The sequence below is a fragment of the Oncorhynchus keta genome, chromosome 28 (assembly GCF_023373465.1).
Source record: "Oncorhynchus keta strain PuntledgeMale-10-30-2019 chromosome 28, Oket_V2, whole genome shotgun sequence".
NCBI classification, from domain to species: domain Eukaryota; kingdom Metazoa; phylum Chordata; class Actinopteri; order Salmoniformes; family Salmonidae; genus Oncorhynchus; species Oncorhynchus keta.
Genome location: NC_068448.1, coordinates 58,027,921 through 58,054,421, shown reverse-complemented (window position 1 = coordinate 58,054,421; position 26,501 = coordinate 58,027,921). Strand labels below are relative to the sequence as shown.

Below are 26,501 nucleotides of genomic sequence, written 5' to 3'. Positions count from 1 at the left end.
CCGCCACCCTTTCCTTGTCATTTTGGTCTTCAAGGGTAGCGGGCAGGACTCTTATAAAGCGGATGGGACTTAACCTTTTCCCCTCTTCCTCCTCTTAAAATCAGGGTTGTATTGGAGAGATGTGTGTGTGTGCATAGCAACATGAGGGTTTACCGTCCGTCATAAGGGATAGCATCGAGCGCAGACTCTGTTTCTGTTTATGGTGTGTGGTTTATCTCTCCATCATTCTCGCTATCATTATATAATTGCAAAGTGCTTTGCCCCCACTAATCCAGGGTCTATTTCAAGAGATTTAATTCAGTCAATGAATACAATCCCTGTGGTCCTCCCAGGAAGCAGCTGATCAGTTCACTGTACTGACTGACTGGGATGATGATGATGATGATGATGATACCTAGTGGAGTAGTACTGTTATCTGCTGATCCTATGGGCCTACAATCCCTGGGGATGATTGCCTACGGTCATGTGTTCATCCATGTATTCATTTGTTGGTTAGTTTGTCCGTTCATTCATTCATTTGTTTTTTGTTCACTCAGTCATTCACTCATTCAATCACTCACTAATGCATTTATTCACCCTCTCTTTTTCTATTTCCTAAAGCTGTCACCTCTGTGTAATTGTCCTATCACTGTTGTTGGCCCCAGCCTTGTTATCCGGCTGCATGATTGGCACCGGTCCTGTCCAAATGGGATTAATGATAATTGAATAACCCACAGCTATGGACAGACATCCATTGTAGAATTTCAGCTGTTTATTTATATAAGCTAAATAAGTACACCAACACTGAACCCAAGCCGCTTAACATTCAATAACACTACTGAACTAATAATGTCAAAGAATCACAGTCAATTCATTTAATAAGAACAAAGTGAGAGTTGAGTCTGTTTGGATAGCAGGGCTGAGTCCCAAATGGCACCCTATTCCCTGTGAAGTGCACTTCCTTTGACCCATATGCACTATATCGGGAATAGGGTGTAATTTGTGATGCAGGCTAGGTCTCGTCTCCTTTTAATGGCCGTAGTCTAGCTAGGTTAACATTGGACTGTAATTGACGTGCCAATGATGACAGTGTGTCACACTGTGTTCCTCTGTTCTTTATTCCCAATCTAAATGACTATTACATTTGCTAAGCCAATTGCACCACCTCTCTGTAACAGGTGGTTTAAGGGGGGATTAGCATCGAGTGTTTTGGTGGAACCATGCGACACAAAGCTCCGCGGAGATTGACTCATGCGTGTCTGTGTCCTGTGTCCGTCGGCTGTTGCGTTAGGACCAAAAGTTTCAGATACCCTTAGGTCCACATCTCAGATGGCAACCTATTCCCTCTACAGTGCACTGCTACTTCATAGAGCCCTATGGACATAACGTAGAGAATAGGCTGCGTAGACCCCACCCCACCTTCTAGCTCCGAGTCTACGGATAGCTACGCTATTGAGGAAAAATGTACTTTCTTTGCCTGTGATATGTGGTTGTCCCACCTAGCTATCTTAAGATGAATGTACTGTAAGTAGTTCTGGATAAGAGCGTCTGCTAAATTACTCAAATGCACTGTCGTCTTTTGAGCGTTTTTGTTCATTTGTTTGTTTGTTTAGTAATATTGTTGATGTTGTTTTCATTCAGGTCCACCAGATAAGGTACCCCAGCCGACCAAGCCTTTACCAACAGCCCCCCCACACCGCTCGCAACCCCCCTCGGACCCTCGCAAGCCTGACAGGCAGACGCGACCCCCCAGGGTACCTACGGGGGACAAGCCCAGCCAGCCCAACGCCAAGCCTAACATCTGTGATGGGGGCTTCAACACCCTGGCCATTCTGAGGCGAGAGATGTTCGTGTTCAAGGTGGGAAGTCACTGTGTTTGACCATATCCACTACTTTCGACTACATTCCAAATAACTACCTGAGTGGCAATTACCTTTGGCCATGTGAGAGTTTGCAACAACAAGAAAAACAACAACATCATGACGGCATACAACAAACATACCACATATGACCAACACAGCAACTCCACAGCAAGATAGCACAACATCAACATGTCATGTTCCTGTGTGTGCGTGCAGGCTCGAAGGACCAGGGCCCGCTTGCGTAAAAAACACCTTCAGTTCATTTTCTCCTTATATCTTCCCTTAAAGTTTGCTTAACTTTCAGTCAGTTGCACAAAACATTTGAAATGAAGTGAACAATTGAAGTGTGCCCATGAGGTCCCTTAAACGCCTCATTCAGTACGGATTTAAATTTAAACAGCATTTGTGGAGATGAATGTTGCTTTCATCTGCTCTGGTTACAAAAGAGAAATGTCAACCAACCAACTTAGCTACTTAGGTAAACAAGGGAAGATGCACAATCAATGGCTATAAAGCTAGCTGGCTAGTTAACTATAGCTACTCTGTGAGCTTGCTTGACGTACTACAAAGTGATATAATGTATTTTGAGAAAAAAGTAACTGCAAGAAATGTGGTTTATTATCTTCTGAAGCAATATGGTTATCCTATATTTGATTGTAGAAGTTCTTTTTTTGATATCTTACAAAATGGAAAGCAACCTTTTTAATGGTACATTTTTGTACTTAATATTTTGAATATAAAGCTACAATCATCACGCACTCTCAAAAACCATTCCCATTATTATAATATTTCCCAGCATGCTCTATTTCAGGTTGATGTTTAGATTTTTTTGTTTCAATATGTGTGTTTTTGATTGATTGATTGATTGATTGATTAATCTTATGCTACACGAAGATAAATTGCATACGTAGTAGTTGCAGCCGTTATTGAAATGGTTGTTTCCATTTTAGATGGTTTAGGTTGTCTCATTTATCAAATTTCCCCTACCTTTGGCAGTCATTCTAAATGCAGGTTACAGGTGAATAACTCTGGCTGGATTCCAATAAGAATTACTATCACTTTGCAAGCAGCATAATGTGACTCGTCCGATGTGGCCAGGAAACCAGGAGTTTCAGACCACTGTTTTGGGATAAAACTAGACTCAACATATGGTTTTATATGTCAGGTAGCAAAACTGATCTGTTAGTAGTTGGATTTATTGCACCCGGTTGTTCTTGCATGCACAAAACAGACACCCTGGGATATATTCAAATAAGGTTTTTACACCCTGCAGTGTTAAAACAACACCTAAAACCCGTTTATGACGTACATTTTTGCCCCTTAAAAAGAAAAAAAAGGCGACCACAAAAAAAGGGAAATGTTTACCTTTTCCAAATGTATGCTTCTGTGGACTACATGTAGTAAGGTACTATCTCATCCCCTAAGGTACACTATTGGCTCTTTTAAGGTACGAACCGCAAGGGTACAACTATATATCTATAACTAAAGGTACAAATGACCAGCTTACAGGATACCACGACAGTGACAAGCGTTTATACCCCTTTAAGAACAAATATATACCTTTATTTCGGAGAGTGTGCTTTCAGTTAGTCAGGTCTCAGAGTCAAACCAATGGAAAGGCTCTGTGTGGGAGGGCTTCATATATGTGCCTAATATGTACTAATGTAGCAGATAACTGAAGCACTCTGGGTAGTGTGTATACCCGTAGTTATATATAGCTACAGAGTAGTCAGTACATATGTACTGCACTGTAGCTCATGTAATTTACACTTTAACATCTCTAAAATGTAACTCTCTTCCACATTCATTTTCTTGAGAGGAATTTAACAGACTGCACTGTAGGATAGTCTACATATAGCACTTTATAGTGATTATGTAAGTGACTCACACATTCTAAATGTGAGGTCTGTACGCTATGGCAGGGATGCGTTCCAAATGACACCCTATTTCCTATATAGTGCAATACGTCTGACAAGAGCCCTGGTCAAAAGTAGTGCCGTAAATAGGAAGTAGAGTGCCATTTGGGACGCAAGCCCAGGACTTGTTTGAATATCTATTAGCTTACATAGAAATAACATCTAGTCCAGATGGAATATGGTTTTCTCTTCCCAAACAAACCCCACAGTAGTAACCTCATCTCAGTTTACCCAGAACAAAAATGGTGCATAATTTGGTTTATGTTTACGTGGTCTGTCCACTGAAGAGAGAAATTATCCAGTAACAAACCCCACAGTAGCTTTCTGTCCAGTAACAAACCCCACAGTAGCTTTCTGTCCAGTAACAAACCCCACAGTAGCTTTCTGTCCAGTAACAAACCCCACAGTAGCTTTCTGTCCAGTAACAAACCCCACAGTAGCTTTCTGTCCAGTAACAAACCCCACAGTAGCTTTCTGTCCAGTAACAAACCCCACAGTAGCTTTCTGTCCAGTAACAAACCCCACAGTAGCTTTCTGTCCAGTAACAAACCCCACAGTAGCTTTCTGTCCAGTAACAAACCCCACAGTAGCTTTCTGTCCAGTAACAAACCCCACAGTAGCTTTCTGTCCAGTTTAACACAGTCGTGATGTGTCTATGCTTATGTATCCTCATCCAGAGACTCAGAGTCTCCGAGTACAAGGCCCTGGCAGCTCACAGTCAGCTAATGCCCGCCCGCACACACATATACATATGCACACACACAGGAGGAAAGGGGAAAGCCCTCCAGGCAACACAAAGATCAACTATGTTCTCCACCAAAGAGAAAGAGAAAGAGAGAGAGCGGCTGTTCTTTTGTGTGTATTTTTCAGGGGTTATAAATAGCTAGTATTCATTGGTTAAGTAGGCTAAAACACGTGGAACTCACTGGGGAAATACCCCTCTCATAGAATATTGCCAAACACACTTACACTGTGGTTTGGTTTATTTCATTTGAACAGTGATTCTACTTGTGTCTTACATTGCTTGGAAAAATCCTCATTCTCACTCGGCTTTCCAAAAAAACAGTAACAGCCATTGCAGATTTTTCTCTTCTCCTGTCTCAGTCCACTGTACTTAATCATGGAGACAAGGCAAATGGACAAATGTATAATATTTGTGTGTAGGAAAAACCTTCAGGCCAACAGTCTCAGTGACCTGTGTCTCCATGGAAATGTCTGCCTAAGAACCCCTCTCACATGGTTTCTCCCTCCTCTCCCCTGGCAAAGGTTGGCGTGGAATAACCCGGCTTTGGTGATAGTCAGTAATGGAGAGAGACATGAGATTTCAAGACAGAGCTAAGAAATACAGATAGTACATCAAATAGTGTCCCATAGGGCTCTTGACGAAAGTAGTGCACTATATAGGGAATAGGGTGCTATTTGTATGTACACAAAGGAACACAGGAAGTCTCAGTCTGATCGTTTATGAGTTTGGCACCTCAGCTCAGGGATGGATGGATAGATTTCCACAATAACGACTCTGTGGATATGAATCAAAACACTGGCCAACTACTCATGATTCAGGCCGTGGATAGAGGTCATATTTAACTCGCAGATCAAAGGGAGCATTGACCCGTTTTATTTATTGGTTTGGTTTAGTGGTATTTCCCTCCGATCTTTCAACTCCAGAAAGAGTTGGTTTCAAGGGCTTGTTGTACTATTGTTTTTTTGTTTTGTTTTTCAGCTGTCAATGGGCATATTTAACGAAGCTACAATGAAAATAAATCACATTCCCTGTTCTAACCATCATCATTATCTCCTCTCATGAAGAGACAACACAAAATCATCTATTATGCAACTTCCTTTATGTACATGAATTGTGTTTCTAAGTTGTTTTTTACACTATGCGTTTGAGCTCGTTGTAATTATGGTGTGTGGCTTGAATCCGGTTTTCAAGAGAAGCTCTCAGCTTGTCCATCATCTGCAACAAAAGCACAATGCATGTTTTCTCCCAAATCCAAATGTGCTCCGCATGGTCAAGACACATCTAAGCTAGGTATTATGAGAGAGAGAGAGAGAGAGGGTGTGGGGGATTCTATTAGCATCACTTAACCAGCAGCAGGGGAGATGAAGAGGAAGTTAGTGCTACTCTCTGACTGGCTCACAGCTACTCAGAGCCTATCACAATCCCTCCCACACACATCAGATAGGAAGCAGGACACTGAGAGTATGGATGTTCTGTTCAGGGTAACTGAGGTTGTCATGGTGGAGACCGACTGGTTAAGAGTGGGTGATTAACAACAGAGGGAGAGAGGGAGGGAGGGATATGTAAGTAGATAAAATTCATGATGAGTAGAGATAAACAGTTTCCTGAACAAATAAGTCCTCTAATTGAATAGCAATTTGGAAGGATGTTTACTACTCATACTTAGGGCTGTATTCTGCAATGTACATGAATTGGCTCCAGTAACAAGTAGAGTTGGAATCTTCATTAGTCTGTGCCTGTGGTATTTCCTCTGAAGCAGGTCTGTGTGCAGAGTGACTGTCTGTCTGGTTGATGGGTTACTGAGGAGGGAGGGAGTACGAGCGAGCTTTGGCTATTTTGGCTCACCTCGTCCTCCAGTTGATTGTGTTGGAAGACACGCTGTCACTACCTGCCAAGTCATTTAAAGATGAAATCTCCTCAGCCCTGAAAGACTGAAACACAGGTGGTCCCATAATGGGAAATAGGACTAGAGAGGATGGTGTGGTAGACCTACAATCGTTTTCAGCTGTAAGTTATATGAAACATTGAAGGAATATCATACGCTTCCATCAAACATCAAGAGACCCCTTGAGGGAGTATCTCTCATCATAACTACAGTTGCAGTCTCAAACGCTGGGGCCTCTTCCGTACCCCCCTGCCTATCTGACGTACCACAGTGATGTATAACGGAGACTTTCTGCATTCAGACGGAGTCACCTTTCCTCCTCTCCGCTCTGCTTTCAACAGGAAGAGGAGGGAACGGATGAAAGGAAAACACATGCTGTTCAGTAGCTTTCCAGTGTCCTTGACGGAGCTCAGAGCCAATGGTAAAACCATGCAGCCAAGTCTGGATTTACAGTTATTACGACCCTGCCGTCTTCAGTGGTGGAGAGGAGGGGTTGAAGAGGGTCGGCAAGGTTTTAAGAGAGAACAGTAAATTGTACAGGCATGACATGTTGCGTCCAGCAATCACCACCACATGATACCGCACATGCCCCCAAAAATTGCACACTTCCTTATGCTACCCTCCTTATGCTACTACCTGCCTCCCATCCACCTCCTCCTACCCCCCGCCTCTCCCGTGCCCCTGCGTACAGGGATTGAGGGACACATTCTCATGCGAGAGCCCGATTTATACCAGAGCAGCAGAGAGACACTTCCTTCCTGTCCTGAATGTGTGAACAGATTTAGTGCTGGACTGGCTGGTCACACGAGGATGCAGTGGCAGAGCAGGAAGATTCATCCCTCTGTCCCTCCACCTTTCAATCTCCATCTCTTTGACTGTGACTACACCTTTTGTTTGGTAAATGGGGGTTGTTTCTCTTGTTCTCTCTCTTTCTCGCCTCCCACCCTCTATTCCTTCCGTCCCTCTTTCTCCGCCCCTCTCCTCACTGCTCCTCACTTCTCCTCACTGCTCCTCACTGCTCTCCACTGCTCCTCACTGCTCCTCACTGCTCCTCACTGCTCCTCCCTGCTCCTCACTGCTCCTCCCTGCTCCTCACCGCTCCTCCCTGCTCCTCACTGCTCCTCCCTGCTCCTCACTGCTCCTCACTGCTCCTCCTGCTCCTCCCTGCTCCTCACTGCTCCTCACTGCTCCCCACTCCTCCTCACTGCTCCTCCCTGCTCCTCACTGCTCCTCACTGCTCTCCACTGCTCCTCACTGCTCCTCACTGCTCCCCACTGCTCCTCACTGCTCCTCACTGCTCCCCACTGCTTCCCCTGCTTCCTCTCTCCTCTTCGGTTGGGCTTGAAGAGAAGAGCGCGCGTCACTTAACTAGGTGTCTTTCACTCATCCATCCCCACCCATGTTTCTCCATTCTTCCCTTCCTCCTTGTCTTAACTGGAGTAGTGTGCTTGTCTCTACTGCCTGACTTCCCCTCTCTGAGGCGGTAGGTAGCCTAGCTTTTAAGAACGTTGTGCCAGTAACCGACAAGTCGCCGGTTTGAATCCCTGAGCCGACTAGGCGAAGAATCTGTCGGTTGTGCCCTTGAGCAAGGCTGGATCAGAGCGCCTGTTAAATGACTCTGATGTATATGTACGTGTGCGTTGATGTACGAGGTCTACTAGGAGGTGTGTATTATCTGTGCTTAGGTGCTCTTACTTACAGCACTTTTGATGCAGGTCATTTATTAGATGTCAGTTGTTGACTAATAGCCCTACATGCATATCTGCAGTGATATTTGCACTACATTGAGGAACATCTGTGAACTCAAACATTCCGTGTTAAGAGTTTTTTATTTTCTTGTTGTCCTTTTTTGACAGCTGTACCTCTGTCTAAATGCATCATCAGTATTGCAAGGTAGCAATACCTTGAGTCTGTTTGTCTGCATTTGTAACAGGTTTTCGCAAACAAAGCAGAAATGAAACAGAGCCATAATCTTCTGTTACAGAGGTTATAGTAGTTATTTTGATTAGTTTGGACATTTGGGTAATTCCAAGTTGGCTCAGTGTCCATATTTTCAGAGCAGGAGAAAGAGGGAGATTGGAACATTTTGTCTTCTACAGAGTCGAAAGGAATCAAATAGCTCCGATTTCACAGTTTGATCTGTTTTCAATTACCGGGCTGAGTCCCATACTGAAGAAAATGCTGAACAATTGAAATCAATCAGGGCTTAGTGTAGAGTGGAGGGGCCATGGGACGTGTGTGTGTGTGTGTGTGTGTGTGTGTGTGTGTGTGTGTGTGTGTGTGTGTGTGTGTGTGTGTGTGTGTGTGTGTGTGTGTGCGTGCGTGCGTGCGTGTGCGTGCGTGCGGTGCGTGCGTGCGTGCGTGCGTGAAAGTGTGTGTGTGAAAGTGTGTGTACATGTCCTCCACACACACACACACACAGACACACACACACACACACAAGAGAGCGACAGAGGGAGTTTGATAAATGTGCTGTGCAGGTTTTAATATGAATAAGGCGTGGTGTTGTGATGATGCCAGTGATGAGGTATCTCTATCCTTCTCTCTTTCCCCCTCACTCCCCTCATCCTCTCTTTCTCTCTCTCCCTCTTTCGCCCCTGTCTTTCTCTCACTGTCTCTCTTCGCCCTCTCTCTCTACCCCCCCTCCCTTTCTCTGTCTCTTTCTCTTTGTCTCTACTTCTCCGAGGGCAGGTCACTGTGTGTTTGGCCTCTATGGAAGGCTAGAGCCTCCATTCCGTGCCAAGGGTGTGGTGTCTTACTGAGCCATAATGTCTTTCTCAGCTGGGCCTGTGAGCTCTTTCCTCTGAGTTTTGGCCCAACTTTCTTATCTTCAGGTTACATCCAGCATCAAAAAGACAGGCACACCTTAAACTTGGCTATGCGCATTTTTCCCTTAGATTGTTAGATTTTTCCTCAAGTTTCTTTACAAAACTGAGCTATTTGACCTGAATAGTTTAGCATGTTTACAGTACAGGTTACATACTAATAAGCCTAATGGATGTTGATGCAGAGTAATGGAATCATCTCTCGGTCATTAAGCTTCACAGCTGTCAAACTATCCAGCTGGATTTCCAACAACACATTTTAGCTTGTGTTGATATGTTGGTATGCCAGTGTGTTAATGACCCTCTCTCCTCTCCTCTCTCTCCCTCCTCTTATCTCCTCTCAGGATCACTGGTTTTGGAGGGTACGGGACAACGCAGTGATGACGGGGTACCCCATGCTCATCAATGTCTTCTGGAGAGGACTGCCCCCCAAGATAGACGCTGTCTACGAGAACAGCGAGGGGAAATTTGTCTTCTTCAAAGGTAAGGATGCCCGCAGATGTATTATACATGATCTATATCAGGTATTGGCAACTGGGGGTCGCATGGCCCCTCTTTTGTAGGTTTTTTTGGGGGGGCTCATTCTTACTTACTGTTGAGAGTTAGAATAATAGTACACAAAGTGCAATTTCGAAATTTGGTTGTGCATCAGCAGTTACTCAATTAGCCCATGTCAGCTCATTTTTGGGGGGTTTGGTAAGTTAGTCTAGCGGCCAGCTATCTAAACTTGTAGTAAGCATGTTTCGAATTACTGACCAGGGTGGGGCCCATTGATCATCAGTTATCATATTAAAAGCTGCACGCATTTGCCTCCAACCTACATTATTGCAACATGTGTAGAATAGCAGGAAATTAGCTGTAAAACTGCAACTGACCAATGTTGCCCATCCCTGATCTGCATAATCAGACAAATCCTAGACCAAAAAGCATTTTCAATAGGATACAGTAGGATGGGTCCTGCTCCTTATTCTTGGTTATGTGTGTGTGTGTGTGTGTGTGTATGCGTACATGTGTGCGTGGAGTGACGCTGCTGTAGTAGAAGGATTAACCAGAGGCTTATCTCTCTAGACTACGTGACTATAGACCCTGTACTTACTGTAACCCAGGCAATTTGCCTCTTAATCTCAGACAGTCAAAAGCAGTTTGTCCTTTGAAAATGTGCGTGTGCGTGTGCTTTCATGCATTGTCTCTTCCATAATCAGTCCATTCGAATGTATGACCTCACTAGCCCCACTGCAGCACAGATTAGGCTCTTCTCTGAGCGTGTTTACATCGTATAAACCTATAGCAGACGAAGGGGATGTCTCAATATATACATTTACTGAAAGAGACAGCAAATAAACAAACAAACAGGCTTGTATACTCCCATGAGAGAGGAAGGGAGGGATGTGGGGAAGAGAGGAGACGGGTGTAAATCTGGGTCTGTCTTGATAATAACTACAAATCACAGATGGCTCGCAAACACATTTCTGTTTTTCACAGTTCTTCGAAAAACAGACTAGTTGTCCCCTGTGTACCCGAGAGCTCCTGAAATCCCTTTCTTCTTCTTTTTCTTTCTCTTTTTCTGGTTGTAGAGTTGAGATTTCCGTGAAACGAGAGGGTTTACTACTATGTCCTGTAATAAAACAACAGTGAGCTTTAAAAACAGAAGAAAGTGACTCTATAGGTGACAATGTCGGCGACGCACATTCAAGTAGGTGTCTGTGGAGATAAGCATCCATGTGGACGTTTCTTAATTGACTCTGAATGTCTTATGAAGACGTTCTGCCGTTGTTTGCAGCAGACTCATGCAGACTCAAATGGCACCTCATTTCCTATTTAGGACATTACTTTTGACCAGGGAATATATATTTACATGTTTTATATGTAACCTTTATTTAACTCGGCAAAGAATAAATTCTTATTCACAACGACGGCCTACCCCAGCCAAACCCACACAACACTGGGCCAATTGTGCGCCGCCCTATGGGACTCCCAATCACAGCTAGATGTGATACAGCCTGGAATCGAACCAGGGTGCCATCTCTTGCACTGAGAGGCAGTGCCTTAGACCACTGCGCCACTCGGGAGCCCTAATTTAGAGAAAAGGGTGCCATTTGTGACTCGGACTCCCTGTTTTTTAAAGCTGTGTTATACAAACACTGAATCGGCATGTAAATTAGACCCTCATTTAAATAAATATGCAACGCTCATAACAACCTTGTTTCTTAGCTGTCTGCCTTTAGGACTAGGGATGTATATGTTTGGTGAAATCTGCTCATAAAGAAAGTCATTGACTCAATAATGTCCACTCATACACTGCTGACCTTTAAATGGGAGCAATGCGATAAGATAGAAAGTTATAGTATCAAAGTGCACTGATTATAAGGTTGTGTCCCAATTGCCAACCTATTCCCTATATAGTGCACTACTTTTGAACAGACCCCTATGGGTTCTTGTGAAGCGTAGTCCACTATAAAGGGAATAGGGTTCCTTTTGGGACTTAGACTAAATGTAGAAGAGCTACCAGAATAACGGCATCAACCCGTTAATTCTGTAGCACTGCATCCATGGTCTTTCTGATTAGCCCGACAGAAACACACACACACACACACACACACACACACACACACACACACACACACACACACACACACACACACACACACACACACACACACACACACACACACACACACTACCACACACACACACACACACACACACACACACACACACACACACACACACACACACACACACACACACACACACACACACACACACAATGGGTATATCAATGCTTGGTTCTAAGAGAATTATGCATCTATACAATCTACCACTCGGGGGAGAGAGAGACAATTTAGCTACGTATACTGCTAGAGCCAATCAATGATTTATTTAACTTGGCCTTGATTATGTTTTGTTTCTTTATACAGAGAAAGCTAGCCTACACGGTCAATGCATGCCCTGTGTTTTGTAATGTTTTGTGTGGTCACTATGTGAAAGAGTGTAGCGAAAGTGTGTGTGTGTGTGTGTGTGTGTGTGTGTGTGTGTGTGTGTGATCTGTTTTCAATTACTGGTTCCATACAGAAGAAAATGTTGAACAATTGAAGTCAATCAGGGCTTAGGGTAGAGTGGAGGGGCCATGGAACCCTGTGTGTGTGTGTCTTTACGTAAAGTGTGTGCGTGTGCGTGTGTGTGTTTACGTAATGTGTGTGTGTGATCTACACACATATACATGTGTGTGTACAATACACTCTGTGTGGTCCATGTGGAGGAGGAAGGAGCCTGTTGTTCTTGGCACCTTGCCCAGACTCAATGATCACCATCCCCTGTACAACACTGTACAACACTGTTTAGACATTGTTAGGAGATAGCAGGAGATTAGCAGTGTTCACTGCAGGAGGAACATCTGAGCTAACATTAAATACTGACAGTTAAAGTTAAAAGATGTAGTCAGTCTAGTCTGAATCATTATTTACTCCCCAAATATTTCACCCTGGTGAGTTCTGAGAAGCCCCTTATGTCCAATATCCTTCACACCCCTCTTAACACACACACCCACCCATACATACACACACACACACACACCCCAATGCCCCCTGACCCAGTTTACCCAGACTTCCTTAGTGCCTGTGCCAGGGGGAGGGGCTTGGCAGAGCTGGAGTAACCGTGGTAACCATGAGCCTACTATGTATGGAGCATGAAAATAAAACAGGTGTAATGACAGGCATTTCCTGTGACATGGCCCTGTCACGAGAGCTAGGCTATACTCCTGCGACCTTCCCTCCCCTTCCTCTTCTCCTAAAACCATCTCCAACCTTCACACATCCCTATGTCCCACCCTCACTCCCTCTCCCTTCTTCCCTTCTTCCCTCCCTTCCTCCCACCACAATCACAGTTGCCCTTCTCTTCCACAGACATTAAAACCAGTTCATTTCCTCCCCAGACCTATGCCAGTGAATTTTAAAAAAACACTTCCTGGGCTCACCAAGTCAAAACCGTGCCACAACCTAATTACCAGAAACATATCACTCCTCCTCATCCCTCTCTACCTCCCTCCTCTTTCTCCATCCCTCTTACTCCCTCCTCAACTCTCTCCTCCTCCCTCCGCTCTCTCTATCCCTCTCTAACTCCCTCCTCAACTCCCTCCTCCTCCCTACACTCTCTCCATCCCTCTCCACCTCCCTCCTCACCCTCCATCCCTCTCTACCTCCCACCATAACTCTCTCCACCCCCTCCGCTGTCTCCATCCCTCTCTACCTCCCTCCATAACTCTCTCCACCCCCTCCGCTGTCTCCATCCCTCTCTACCTCCCTCCATAACTCTCTCCACCCCCTCCGCTGTCTCCATCCCTCTCTACCTCCCTCCATAACTCTCTCCACCCCCTCCGCTGTCTCCATCCCTCTCTACCTCCCTCCATAACTCTCTCCACCCCCTCCGCTGTCTCCATCCCTCTCTACCTCCCTCCTCCTCCCTCCATTCCTCACACAAGACAACACTTCCTCAAGTCTCGGCTTTGCACTTCTCGAACCTGATCATAATGAATAACACTATATGGACAGCACTCCTGCTTTGAGATACTTCTTGAATACAGGCCCTGGCATCTAGACTCTTAACGCATTGCCCCACGTGGCACCCTATCCCTGAGCCATGGTCAAGTGTAGCGCACTTTTTAGGAAATTGGGTGCCATTTGGGACTCAGAAAAAAGACTGCCTCTTGGTTTGTGAGAAGTAAAAAATCAACAACTGACAAAACAAATATGCCATTTACCACTATTAGGCAACAATTAAGAGGTTGAATACTACTGGAACAGTGGGAAACCTGCCTGGTAGAAGACCCAAGTGTATCTTGTCTCCACTAGTAGTGAGGAAGATGGTTCGGGAGGCAAAGAAAAGACCAAGGGCCACAGTTGGAGACGTACAGAACTTGGTTTTATCTTGGGGTCAACAAGTCTCCAAATCTACAATTCGATGCCAACTCCATGCCAGTAGGCTATTTGGAAGTGTTGCCATAAAAAAGCCATCATTTAGAGCAACCACCACATGTAAACGCCTGGAGTTTGTTAAACCATTGACACTTTGATTGGAACCAGATGAGGGGGAAATAGAGCTCCACACACACCAGTGGTGGGTTTGGCCTCAGAATAAGGATTCGTACCAGTATGCAAAAACAAACCTCACGCCTACTTTAAAATACGGTGGCGGACCTTTGATTTTATGGGGCTTTTTTTACGTCCACTGGTCCTGAGGCCATTGTTAAGGTCAACGGCGTCGTGAACTCTACCAAATACGAGGCTGAAACTTGTCCACAAGTGGATCTTGAATGTTTGTTCCCCCTAAATGTCAAGTCAGACCAAATAATGCAAATGTTAGACTAATGCTTAGATATTGTAGTTCCCTACTGAACCAACATTTTATCATTATTGATTGTTCCAGAGAGAATGTTAAGGTATTATCATTGAACAGATGACCCACCTAATATATTATCATGTGGTTATATATAAACAAAATTGAAAATGCTGCAACTCTTGTGCAATGTGATATGACTCTAACAACCTCGCTGTACTGTAACATTCATGATCTCCAGTGATGTAGTAGTCTAGCAAGAAACACTACAGCTTCAGATATGGTACACCTTGGGGTTCTGAAACTGATTTGGTATGGCTCACGTTAGGCAGGCTGGATTATAGTTACCCTGCCTGGCCAACCAAATGTCATCCCTCGGTTTTAGTAACCCCTCCTGGCCAACCAAATGTCATCCCTGGGTTAAATCCCCTCAGTGCTGGTGAGTGAGTGGATGCGTCCCAAATGGCACCCTATTCCTTGTATAGTCCAATACTTTTGACCAGAGCCCTATGGCAAAAGTAGTGCACTATAAAGGAAGTAGGGTGCCATTTGAGACGTGTAATGTCCCAGCAGTCCCTCTGAGCCCTGTTGTCCTTGTGTCTCTTCCAGGGAAGCAGTTCTGGGTGTTCAAGGACACCATGCTCCAGCCCGGCTACCCCCAGGACATCTCTATGTTCGGCCACGGCATGCCAACCCAGAGCATTGAGACCGCCGTCTGGTGGGAGGACGTAGCCAAGACATACTTCTTCAAAGGGGACAGGTGTGTACACTGAGCTGAGCTGTGTGTGTGTGTGTGTGTGTGTGTGTGTGTGTGTGTGTGTGTGTGTGTGTGTGTGTGTGTGTGTGTGTGTGTGTGTGTGTGTGTGTGTGTGTGTGTGTGTGTGTGTGTGTGTGTGTGTGTGTGTGTGTGTGTGTGTGTGTGTGTGCCTTCGTGGGGAATTGGGGATGCGTGTGTGTCAGTTCATGTGTGTGTATGTGTGTGTGTTCCTAATGTATTGGGACAGGGATGCCTATGAAATTGTGAGATGTGTGTTTTGATGTCTGATTATCCCACACCCTAATCCCCATGGCTGTCTGTTCAGGTACTGGCGCTACAATGAGGACATGAGGACAATGGACCCAGGCTACCCTAAATCCATCACTGTCTGGAAGGGCGTCCCAGACTCTCCACAAGGAGCCTTCGTAGACAAAGCCAATGGTATGTCCACCTATCTATCACATAATACCATTACCTAGACAGTAACATAATGACACTCATGTCTCCCTATCTATTAATCCTCTCCTTCCATCCGCTAGACAGTAACACTCACATAATGTATACCAAACATAGTCTTTACTTCAGCCTCGTAACTACACATTTTAATACCTTGTAGCTACAATAAGCTATGATTTTAGTAGCCATGTTTTGACAGTATATTGTAAGACCCAGTTGGAATATGACAGGGAAGCAGAAAACAAAATACCACAGTCTGCTGCCCAATCCGGTTGAGGCCAGTTGGTCTGCACAGAGGGTGGGAAAGATGAGGTTTCTATTTTTTTTGTCAGGCCTGCGGGCTAGACTTATTAGACAAGTGGATCGTACAAAAAGCCTGAGAATGGCTCCTATTGGTTGGTAATGGCCAGCAGGGCGGGGTTTGAGCGGACCTGGCAATGCCTCTATGGGAAAAAACAGGCCAGGTTGGGAGGCGGAGCACACTCATGCCATCTGTCCCCGTCCCTCTCAAGGGGAACTGCCCCATCCTACCTTCACGCTATGCTCAAACCCTACACCCAAAACCGAGCACTCCGTTCTGCCACCTCTGGTCTCTTGGCTATCACAACCCTACTGGAGGACTGCTCCCACTCAGCCCAGTCAAAGCTCTTCTCTGTCCTGGCACCCCAATGGTGAAACCAGCTTCTCCCTGAAGCTCAGACAGCAGAGTCCCTGCCCATCTTCTGAAAATGTCTGAAACCCAGGTAAACGTCTGGTACCATGGTAAACGTTGTAAACCCAGGTAAACGTCTGGTACCATGGGGCGGCAGCGTAGCCTAGTGGCTAGAGCGTTGGACTAGTAACCAGAAGGTTGCGAGTTCAAACCCCCGAGCTGACAAGGTACAAATCTGTCGTTCTGCCCCTGAACAGGCAGTTAACCCACTGTTCCCAGGCCGTCATTGAAAATAAGAATGTGTTCTTAACTGACTTGCCTGGTTAAATAAAGGTAAAAAAATATATAAAAAATGTCTGAAACCCAGGTAAACGTCTGGTACCATGGTAAATGTCTGAAACCCAGGTAAACATCTGGTACCATGGTAAATGTCTGATACCATGGTAAACGTCGTAAATGTCTGGTACCATGGTAAACGTCGTTAACACAGGTAAATGTCTGGTACCATGGTAAATGTCTGAAACCCAGGTAAACGTCTGGTACCATGGTAAACATCTGGTACCCAGGTAAACATCTGGTACCATGGTAAATGTCTGGTACCATGGTAAATGTCTGGTACCATGGTAAACGTCTGGTACCATGGTAAACGTCTGGTACCATGGTAAACGTCTGGTACCATGGTAAATGTCTAAAACCAAGGTAAACGTCTGGTACCATGGTAAATGTCTGAAACCCAGGTAAACATCTGGTACCATGGTAAATGTCTGAAACCCAGGTAAACGTCTGGTACCATGGTAAATGTCTGAAACCCAGGTAAACATCTGGTACCATAGTAAACGTCGTAAACATAGGTAAATGTCTGAAACCCAGGTAAACATCTGGTACCATGGTAAACGTCTGGTACCATGGTAAATGTCTGGTACCATGGTAAATGTCTAAAACCAAGGTAAACGTCTGGTACCATGGTAAATGTCTGAAACCCAGGTAAACATCTGGTACCATGGTAAATGTCTGAAACCCAGGTAAACGTCTGGTACCATGGTAAATGTCTGAAACCCAGGTAAACATCTGGTACCATAGTAAACGTCGTAAACATAGGTAAATGTCTAGTACCATGGTAAATGTCTGAAACCCAGGTAAACATCTGGTACCATGGTAAATGTCTGAAACCCAGGTAAACATCTGGTACCATGGTAAATGTCTGAAACCCAGGTAAACGTCTGGTACCATGGTAAATGTCTGAAACCCAGGTAAACATCTGGTACCATGGTAAACGTCTGGTACCATGGTAAATGTCTGGTACCATGGTAAATGTCTAAAACCAAGGTAAACGTCTGGTACCATGGTAAATGTCTGAAACCCAGGTAAACATCTGGTACCATGGTAAATGTCTGAAACCCAGGTAAATGTCTAGTACCATGGTAAATGTCTGAAACCCAGGTAAACATCTGGTACCATGGTAAATGTCTGAAACCCAGGTAAACGTCTGGTACCATGGTAAATGTCTGAAACCCAGGTAAACATCTGGTACCATGGTAAATGTCTGGTACCATGGTAAATGTCTGGTACCATGGTAAATGTCTGGTACCATGGTAAACGTCTGGTACCATGGTAAATGTCTGGTACCATGGTAAATGTCTAAAACCAAGGTAAACGTCTGGTACCATGGTAAATGTCTGAAACCCAGGTAAACATCTGGTACCATGGTAAATGTCTGAAACCCAGGTAAACGTCTGGTACCATGGTAAATGTCTGGTACCATGGTAAATGTCTGGTACCATGGTAAATGTCTGAAACCCAGGTAAACATCTGGTACCATGGTAAATGTCTGAAACCCAGGTAAACGTCTGGTACCATGGTAAATGTCTGAAACCCAGGTAAACATCTGGTACCATGGTAAACGTCTGGTACCATGGTAAATGTCTGGTACCATGGTAAATGTCTAAAACCAAGGTAAACGTCTGGTACCATGGTAAATGTCTGAAACCCAGGTAAACATCTGGTACCATGGTAAATGTCTGAAACCCAGGTAAACGTCTGGTACCATGGTAAATGTCTGAAACCCAGGTAAACATCTGGTACCATGGTAAACGTCTGGTACCATGGTAAATGTCTGGTACCATGGTAAATGTCTGAAACCCAGGTAAACATCTGGTACCATGGTAAACGTCTGGTACCATGGTAAATGTCTGGTACCATGGTAAATGTCTAAAACCAAGGTAAACATCTGGTACCATGGTAAATGTCTGAAACCCAGGTAAACATCTGGTACCATGGTAAATGTCTGAAACCCAGGTAAACATCTGGTACCATGGTAAATGTCTGAAACCCAGGTAAACATCTGGTACCATGGTAAATGTCTGAAACCCAGGTAAACGTCTGGTACCATGGTAAATGTCTGAAACCCAGGTAAACATCTGGTACCATAGTAAACGTCGTAAACATAGGTAAACGTCTGGTACCATGGTAAATGTCTGAAACCCAGGTAAACATCTGGTACCATGGTAAACGTCTGGTACCATGGTAAATGTCTGGTACCATGGTAAATGTCTAAAACCAAGGTAAACATCTGGTACCATGGTAAATGTCTGAAACCCAGGTAAACATCTGGTACCATGGTAAATGTCTGAAACCCAGGTAAACATCTGGTACCATGGTAAATGTCTGAAACCCAGGTAAACATCTGGTACCATGGTAAATGTCTGAAACCCAGGTAAACGTCTGGTACCATGGTAAATGTCTGAAACCCAGGTAAACATCTGGTACCATGGTAAATGTCTGAAACCCAGGTAAACGTCTGGTACCATGGTAAATGTCTGAAACCCAGGTAAACGTCTGGTGCCATGGTAAATGTCTAAAACCCAGGTAAACGTCTGGAACCATGGTATTTTCCTACCAGCACTGACATAGTTGACTTAATTGCTTTATTGAGGGAAGGTGAATTCCACAATAACGGAATTGAGCTTCGATTCAGATTTTTCACTTTACAATGTATGCCAAACAAAAACCATTGATTTCAAAGTTTAACAAACCATACAACTCTATGCACAAGGACTATTTTGAACATTTTACGCTGAACATTTTATTATAACACATTTACTGGAAAACTGCAGATGTGACGTTTGTAACATAATTAAATGTTTTTATGTGACTACATTTTCCTAAAACAATGTTAAATATCTGCTCTGAATTAATATTCAAAGATGTTGTTAGGAGTGTGTATTGGAGGCGAAGTCAGGTGCAGGAGAGCAGAGTGTAGTGAACAGGCACACTTTTTATTCCGGTCAAAATGACAGCACAATGTAACATAAAATGTGCCCAAAACACAGAACAAAGAACAAAAAGTAATGCGCGTAACAATATCCATAATATCAAAATATAACACAAAACAATAATACACAAACATACCCATACCTCAGACTCCTGGAGCGGACCAGCCCCCACCAACCTGAGGAGAAACAGGAGGAACGAGGGGTTAATATGGTAATCGGGGGGAAGCTGTAATCTGTGACACACCTCGTTCACTCTCCTCAGGACATTAAATGGCCCCACAAACCGCGGACCCAGCTTCCGACAGGGCAGGCGGGAGGGTCGAGAGCCAGACCCTGTCCACTGGTGCAGTGACGGCCCGCGCTGGTCTTTTGCTCGGCCCGCGCTGGTATCGCTCATCCGCTCCTACACACACCTTCACACAGTGCTCTCGGTCTTATGGTGGGATTATTTGTCTCTCTGAAATGAGAGACAAACAAATACATGTCTGTCATTGAACAACTGGGCCATGAAACCACACCAATCTCTTCTATAATTTCTTTAAATAATAAAAGCTAATTTACCAACATTTCTGAAAATGGATATGGAAAATGGATATATAGGGTTTTGGAATTAAACTCTTCTTTCGCCCACACCAGTCAGAGCTCAACTAAAAGCCAAGTCTCTCCCTCTCTTCTTTCCCAAGATGAATCTTTCAGGACACTGCTCTCTCTCGTGCGCGTCTCTCTCTCACTCCCTGGGTTGCTAACCGTATAAACAACTCAGCTGCCCATGTGATTTAGAACCCCATTCTCTCTGTTTCACTCTCACTCTCTCTAGCTCTCTCTCTTTCTCTCTCTCTTCCCTTCTAAAGAACTCCTCTGCCCTGTGCACATGGAAATAGAGCGCATATCTCATCTGTTCTTCCCTCTCTCTTTTCTTTGAAGAATTCATGAATAATGCAGAGAGGTATAGAGGAGAGGAGAGATGGGGAGTTTAGCCAGGTTGTCATGCTGGGGATATGTCACTGGTTTACAGTGTGTTTGTGGTCCAGTGTTTCAGGTCATCCAGAGAGGAGTAAGCACTTGTCTTTATCACTGCCGGGCTTTATTCTACTGGCCTGTAACCCCCAGGGATATATTGGGCGCCTGGAATAAAGAGAGAATTACAAACTACAGGGAAACAAGTTCTTTACCAACCTCAGATTGACATCCAAATGAATCCTGTGGAGACCATATTAAGACACTTAGACTGTGAACAGATTGTACTTAATTGTATTCTCTCTCTCTCTCTCTCTCTCTCTCTCTCTCTCTCTCTCTCTCTCTCTCTCTCTCTCTCTCTCTCTCTCTCTCTCTCTCTCTCTCTCTCGCTCTCGCTCTCTCTCGCTCTCATCCCCCTCTGTCACTTTCTTTCCATCACTTTATCTCTCCAGGTTTCACCTACTTCTACAAAGGGAAGGAGTACTGGAAGTTCAACAATCAGAGGTTGCGAGTCGAACCCGGTTACCCCCGCTCCATCCTGAAGGACTTCATGGGCTGTGACCTGACCCCCATCGACCCCGAGTGGCCGCCCACGGAGGACGTCGACATTGTCATTGAGCTGGAAAATGAGGCCAACACAGTGAAGGCCATTGCCATCGTGATCCCCTGTGTCCTGGCGCTCTGTCTTCTTGTCCTGGTCTACACCGTCTTCCAGTTTAAGAGGAAGGGAACGCCCAGACACATACTGTACTGCAAACGATCCATGCAGGAGTGGGTGTGATGACTGTGGGTGACACACAGGGGTCCGCTAGTTGGACCAATATGACTTTATTATACCCTCTAGTATAATGGAATCAATGGTCCGGAAATGACATCCAGACAGGTGGTGGCGGTTGCAGTATGTCGGTGACTCCACTATGATCGGATCTCATTTTAGGCCTACTCCCAAGACTCCCCCGTCTTTTCAAATGGGGGCGGGAGAGGGTGGGGCCTTTGCCTAGATACCCCTCCACCCTGAGATTGAACAGAGGGTACTGTTATTTTGTATCCCTTCAACCCCCATTCCTAGCCCTGCCCTTTTAGGACGGCGCCTGGTGCAACCGCTCTTAAACGGGGAAGAACTTTCATGTGGCGTTCAACTCTTCCCATGGTGCACTGCGTCAGTCATCTTCCTGTTGTCATATCAGGCTGTCGCCCAATCAGAGGAAAACAGCCGGTTCTTATCTACAGTATCTTAGGTCTTAACCCCTACTGCACGCGCTCAGAAAGACAAAAGACCCCCCCAATAACAAATGTTGCTGAAGTTAACCACCGAGTTACCAACTCCTGTCTCTTTTTATTGTTTTTTTCCTTCAAAAAATATAATTTATTTTTCAAAAATGAACGTTTTTCCAGTCCCCTTTAAAACAGTCCTGAAGAAAAATACAACCCAAACCAAATAAATACGTTTTTTCTCTTTAAAGAGGATGCTTTTTTTTTTCTTAATCATTTTTGCTATCACTTTCTTTTTCTTTCCTTTCCTTTTTTCTATCCCTGCTCTTCTTGATCGTTTATGCAGTGGAAACTTTGACTGTTGTGGCAGTCTGTCTCAAAAACAGGGGCCAAAATATTTTGCAATATTTTTAATCGCCTTAATTAAAGATCAATTGTGTTCTTCTTGTGTTTCATTTTCTTGTTTTTTTGCTATTTTGTATACTGCTTTGTTTGTTTATTTGTTTACTTGTTTATTGAAAGAGCTGTTGGGGCCATATTGGTTGCTATCCAAGATAAATAGTCATGGGTTCAACAAGCTGCTTCCCAAATGACACCCTATTCCCTAGATACTAGTAGTATATAATATCTAGGGAGTAGGGTGCCATTGGGGGCACAGACCATGTTCTATTACCCAGAGGGCTCAGCGCTGGTTTGCCAGACCACCAGAACAGGAGAAAGATTCAGCCTGTATATAGAGTTTAAGATATTAGTCAAAATAGGGAGGATGATGGTTCTTGAAAAAAAGCCACTAAAGTTGAGTGTTATGGTATTGTTATGGTATCTTACTTGATATATATCAGTTTGATAGGAAAGACTGATAAGTTAAAGAGATTAAAATGCTGTTACACTATAGATTAGCTTATTGTTTGGTCCTGTCAACCGACACTTACCCCTCTGAAATGGTAGTTCTGTATTGGTTAAGTTTGCATCCCAAAATAATTGTATGGTCTTTGTAAACGTACGGACAGACCGTATTTAATCTTCTTGACTGCCTTGTTAAGAGAGTTCTACTTAAGTCACAGACGCCTACTACCCATGATGCACTTGTCTCTCGACCGAGGACCAATAGGAGTGACAGTGACGTCAGTCAAGACAATGCAGTGTCTTCTCCTGTGTCCAAGTGCATGCAAGCATCTACATCCACGTTTGGACTGCTCAGAAAACCTCTACGGAAATCAAACAGAAGAAGTGGAAACCAACGATATGGACAAACCGGATTCACAGATACAGCAGTTTGTTCCTCCAGTGCTTGAAAACAGGTTGCAGTTACAGTTCGGTGGAACATTCCTGCAGGTTCCTTGTATGCGAATAGAACACACCATGTGGCATGCAGCTTGACCAGTGGTTCTGCCCAAAGCTTACGGAAGGACTCGATGACGATGCTCAAACTCTTGAATATACCTTTGTCTGCATCTATTTGTTTATGTTTCATGGCTGCGGGTTCCCTTCCTGGTACTATAAAAACAAAAAGAGTCATTGGAACCTCACGATTCAAATGGAAAATATCTCACCGGAGCTATAGGAAGCAGGCATTTAGGTCATTTCTTGGTAATTGGCGAGTTTAGGTTAGGTTGGCCAGAGGAAACTTGATTTGATTTGGTCACCGAATTCTAAAAAAAGTAACTAGTGTCGTTGCTTCATGGTGAGCAGTGTTTGAATGTGTGTCTGTTTCATGATAATGGTTTCTACTTTCTTTCTTTTTGCAAAAACAAATGAGACATCCTTCTTCCTTCTTCGTGTAAGACAGATTGGGACAATGGAAAATGTCCTGACAGAATTAATAAATTGATCAGTATATGATTAAAAAATGATGCCTTGAAACTCATTGTTTATATTTATATATACATGATATACCCAATGAAGTTGTGGCGTAAGGGTGTGTTATGTGAATAGTTTTGCTATGGGGGTGTGAGGTGGGATTTGACATGTTTTAGCTATGTGTGTAAGCTTGCCCCTTGCTGTGTTCTTAATGGTAAATCCTCACCAAATCCAAACCACTTCGGCTCACAATCCATTTCTCTCAGAAGAGATTAACTCACACATGTCTGATGTGTAGAAAACAACTCAATTGGTTTGAGATGTCAAGACACAGTACAGTGCTCTCAATAGACATGTACTTAAACCTTATTTACCAGACACTCAGCAAGTATACGGCAGCCAGGACAAATACAACAAACTCTAAATATATTCTCCAAACTCTAGGGGGATTTCCTTCGTCTAATCCGACCACAAAAGGAAAAATGACAACATTTATATTTCAGACTTAAACCATGTTGATGTTTATGCGGGAAATACCAAGACTGAAAGCTCAACATCCTTCTAACTGGTATTATGTGTCACATTAAGTCGCGTGATAAAAATCAGACCTTTTAAAGATATGCAGGCATTTAAAGGCCCACTCTGTGATTCTTACAGCTGTTTTGGATCATTTAAAAGCATGCTGGATAGCAGGCTACAGGGGCAGACGCCAGACAGTAGTGTTTATTCTACTGCCACTGCACTCCAGTCCAGACGGTAACTAACTGCCATCAACAAAGAGGTCGACCCAGTTCACTTACTTGGGCTTTGGTTGTGGTCATGAACACATACGGGGAGTAAGACGATAGCACTACTGTGGCTAGAGAGTTCACTGTTCCCTCGTCACAATACAACTCAGCTGCAAAATGGCGTCTGTGCTGTGAGTCTGACTTAGACAATGGCATAATGGTTACAGTTATGTTTAGGGCACAATCCAGCCATGGCTTTCTTCTAGGGCTTTTTGTCTTCTGTTTGCACTTTTTACCACTTAGCAAGTGATGCAAATACTACACTCCTGTTTCTTTTCAAATGCCTGTGTGTGTGTGTGTGTGTGTGTGTGTGTGTGTGTGTGTGTGTGTGTGTGTGTGTGTGTGTGTGTGTGTGTGTGTGTGTGTGTGTGTGTGTGTGTGTGTGTGTGTGTGTGTGTGTGTGTGTGTGCGCGGGCGTGTTTGCCGCCTGCGTGTCTGCCTTTTACGTCTCTAGCATTACTTACCACTGGCTGTGTGCTTATTCACAAATGTAAGTCCGGGTCTCTTGTCTACGTCTACATGTCAGTCAGTGTGTGTGTGTGTGTGTATCTACGTCTGTATCTGGTTCTGTAGCTCGAGACTGGAGCCTGCACTATCCCTTGGAGACGTGTTGCTCTGGGAGGCAGGCTGAAACATTGGTGCTAACCGAACCTACAGAACACTAGCCAGGGCTGGAGCTATGGCCATACAGGGCTAGTTTTATGGTGCTGTTTTTTGGTTGTTTTTTTCCCCCCTATTCTGTCATTGACTTAAACTTGAGTGATTACAACGTGAACAAGAGTAATACATTTTCATTTAACACGAGTCGTTACGGTGCAGTGTTTAATGGCTGTAGGTAAATGGAAAGCATATATCATCCTGGTGGTTGTTAATGTAATGTATCCCAGCAGCCACTCTGCTAAGAGACTAGGGTCGCTACTAAAAGGTCACAGGGTCAAGTAGTCACCCAGACCCAGTGGTATATAGCCTGCGTCCCAAATGGTACCTTATTCCCTTTATAGTGCTCTGTGGGCTCTGGTCAAAAGTAGGACACTATAAAGGGAATAGGGTGCCATTTGGTACGCTCCCATAGCTTACAAGGTCTGATGGTATGGAGGAAAGAAAGGAGGGATCAAGAAATTGAAAAGGTGAAGGTTATTTATGTTTCACTGTAATACACCAGCGATTGGAAGTGGGTTGGAAATACAGGTTGAACCTCTGTCTTCTGGAATAGCGAAGAAATAGAAATAATTGTTCAACCATCTTCTTACCTCTTCTCACCATCGTCCACATCTGTTATCAACTTGTGTATCAGACAGAGAGTGGAGGGGTTAACCGTGATAACCACAGGACTTGTGTGTGTGTGTGTACTGAGTCAGATGTATGCTGTTCCATTGTATATGTGTGTGTACAGTATGTGTGTATCAAGGGGACTGACCCCACCCCTCATGCAAACACTATGCTATGTCTTCATTTTCCTGTATTCATGCCATTACATTTGGGGAGGGGTCTTATTAAGATAAATAAGAAACATAATGAACTACACATTAACCATCTTTTGTATACTATTTTCCATCTTACATACATGCTGAGCATCATTCTCTACATTGTGTTGTATCAATGGAGCCTGGATCCATCTTGTTGATCAATAAAGACATTTTAAAGATGTCCTCATTTGCGTTTTGTCATGTTCATGCAAGTGTGATACTAACACATCTTTTCCATGTCAAGTTTCAGTTGGTTTTCCATTGATGTTCACTAATATTCATTCGACCTCAGCAATATAAAATAAGTGAAATCACATTTCAGCTGTGTTTTCACTGTCATGAGCCAGGTCTTACTATGGCTGCAGTAGAGTATGTATCAAGGCAGGAAAGCATTTAACTATTTCCTCCATGGATGGTTTGGTCAATTAACTATTTTTACATCTTCATTATTGCTCTATCCATACAATACCACACCAGGGGTCATGTTGGGTCAAATATATCTTCCCACAGCACCTCAGTACTTTTACTGAACCTCCCACAAGGATAAAAAACACTTTAGGAAGGAAGTGACAGGTGAGAGGTTTCTCCCAGGCCTTCA

General features: G+C 44.1%; 1 protein-coding gene across 4 annotated transcripts in view; it reads left to right on the top strand.

Moving 5' to 3' along the window:
- The window catches only part of LOC118361593 (matrix metalloproteinase-16-like), an 80,658-nt gene extending 54,574 nt beyond the window's left edge, over positions 1 to 26,084 (top strand). For all 4 annotated transcript variants that reach the window (XM_035741640.2, XM_035741642.2, XM_035741641.2 and 1 more), the window contains 5 exons: positions 1,621 to 1,838; positions 9,557 to 9,695; positions 15,153 to 15,303; positions 15,626 to 15,741; positions 21,090 to 26,084. In XM_035741640.2, the coding sequence (XP_035597533.1) occupies positions 1,621 to 1,838; positions 9,557 to 9,695; positions 15,153 to 15,303; positions 15,626 to 15,741; positions 21,090 to 21,418 (953 nt within the window). In that variant the 3' untranslated portion in view covers positions 21,419 to 26,084. The remainder of the gene's footprint in view (positions 1 to 1,620; positions 1,839 to 9,556; positions 9,696 to 15,152; positions 15,304 to 15,625; positions 15,742 to 21,089) is intronic.
- The last annotated feature ends 417 nt before the right edge of the window (positions 26,085 to 26,501 follow it).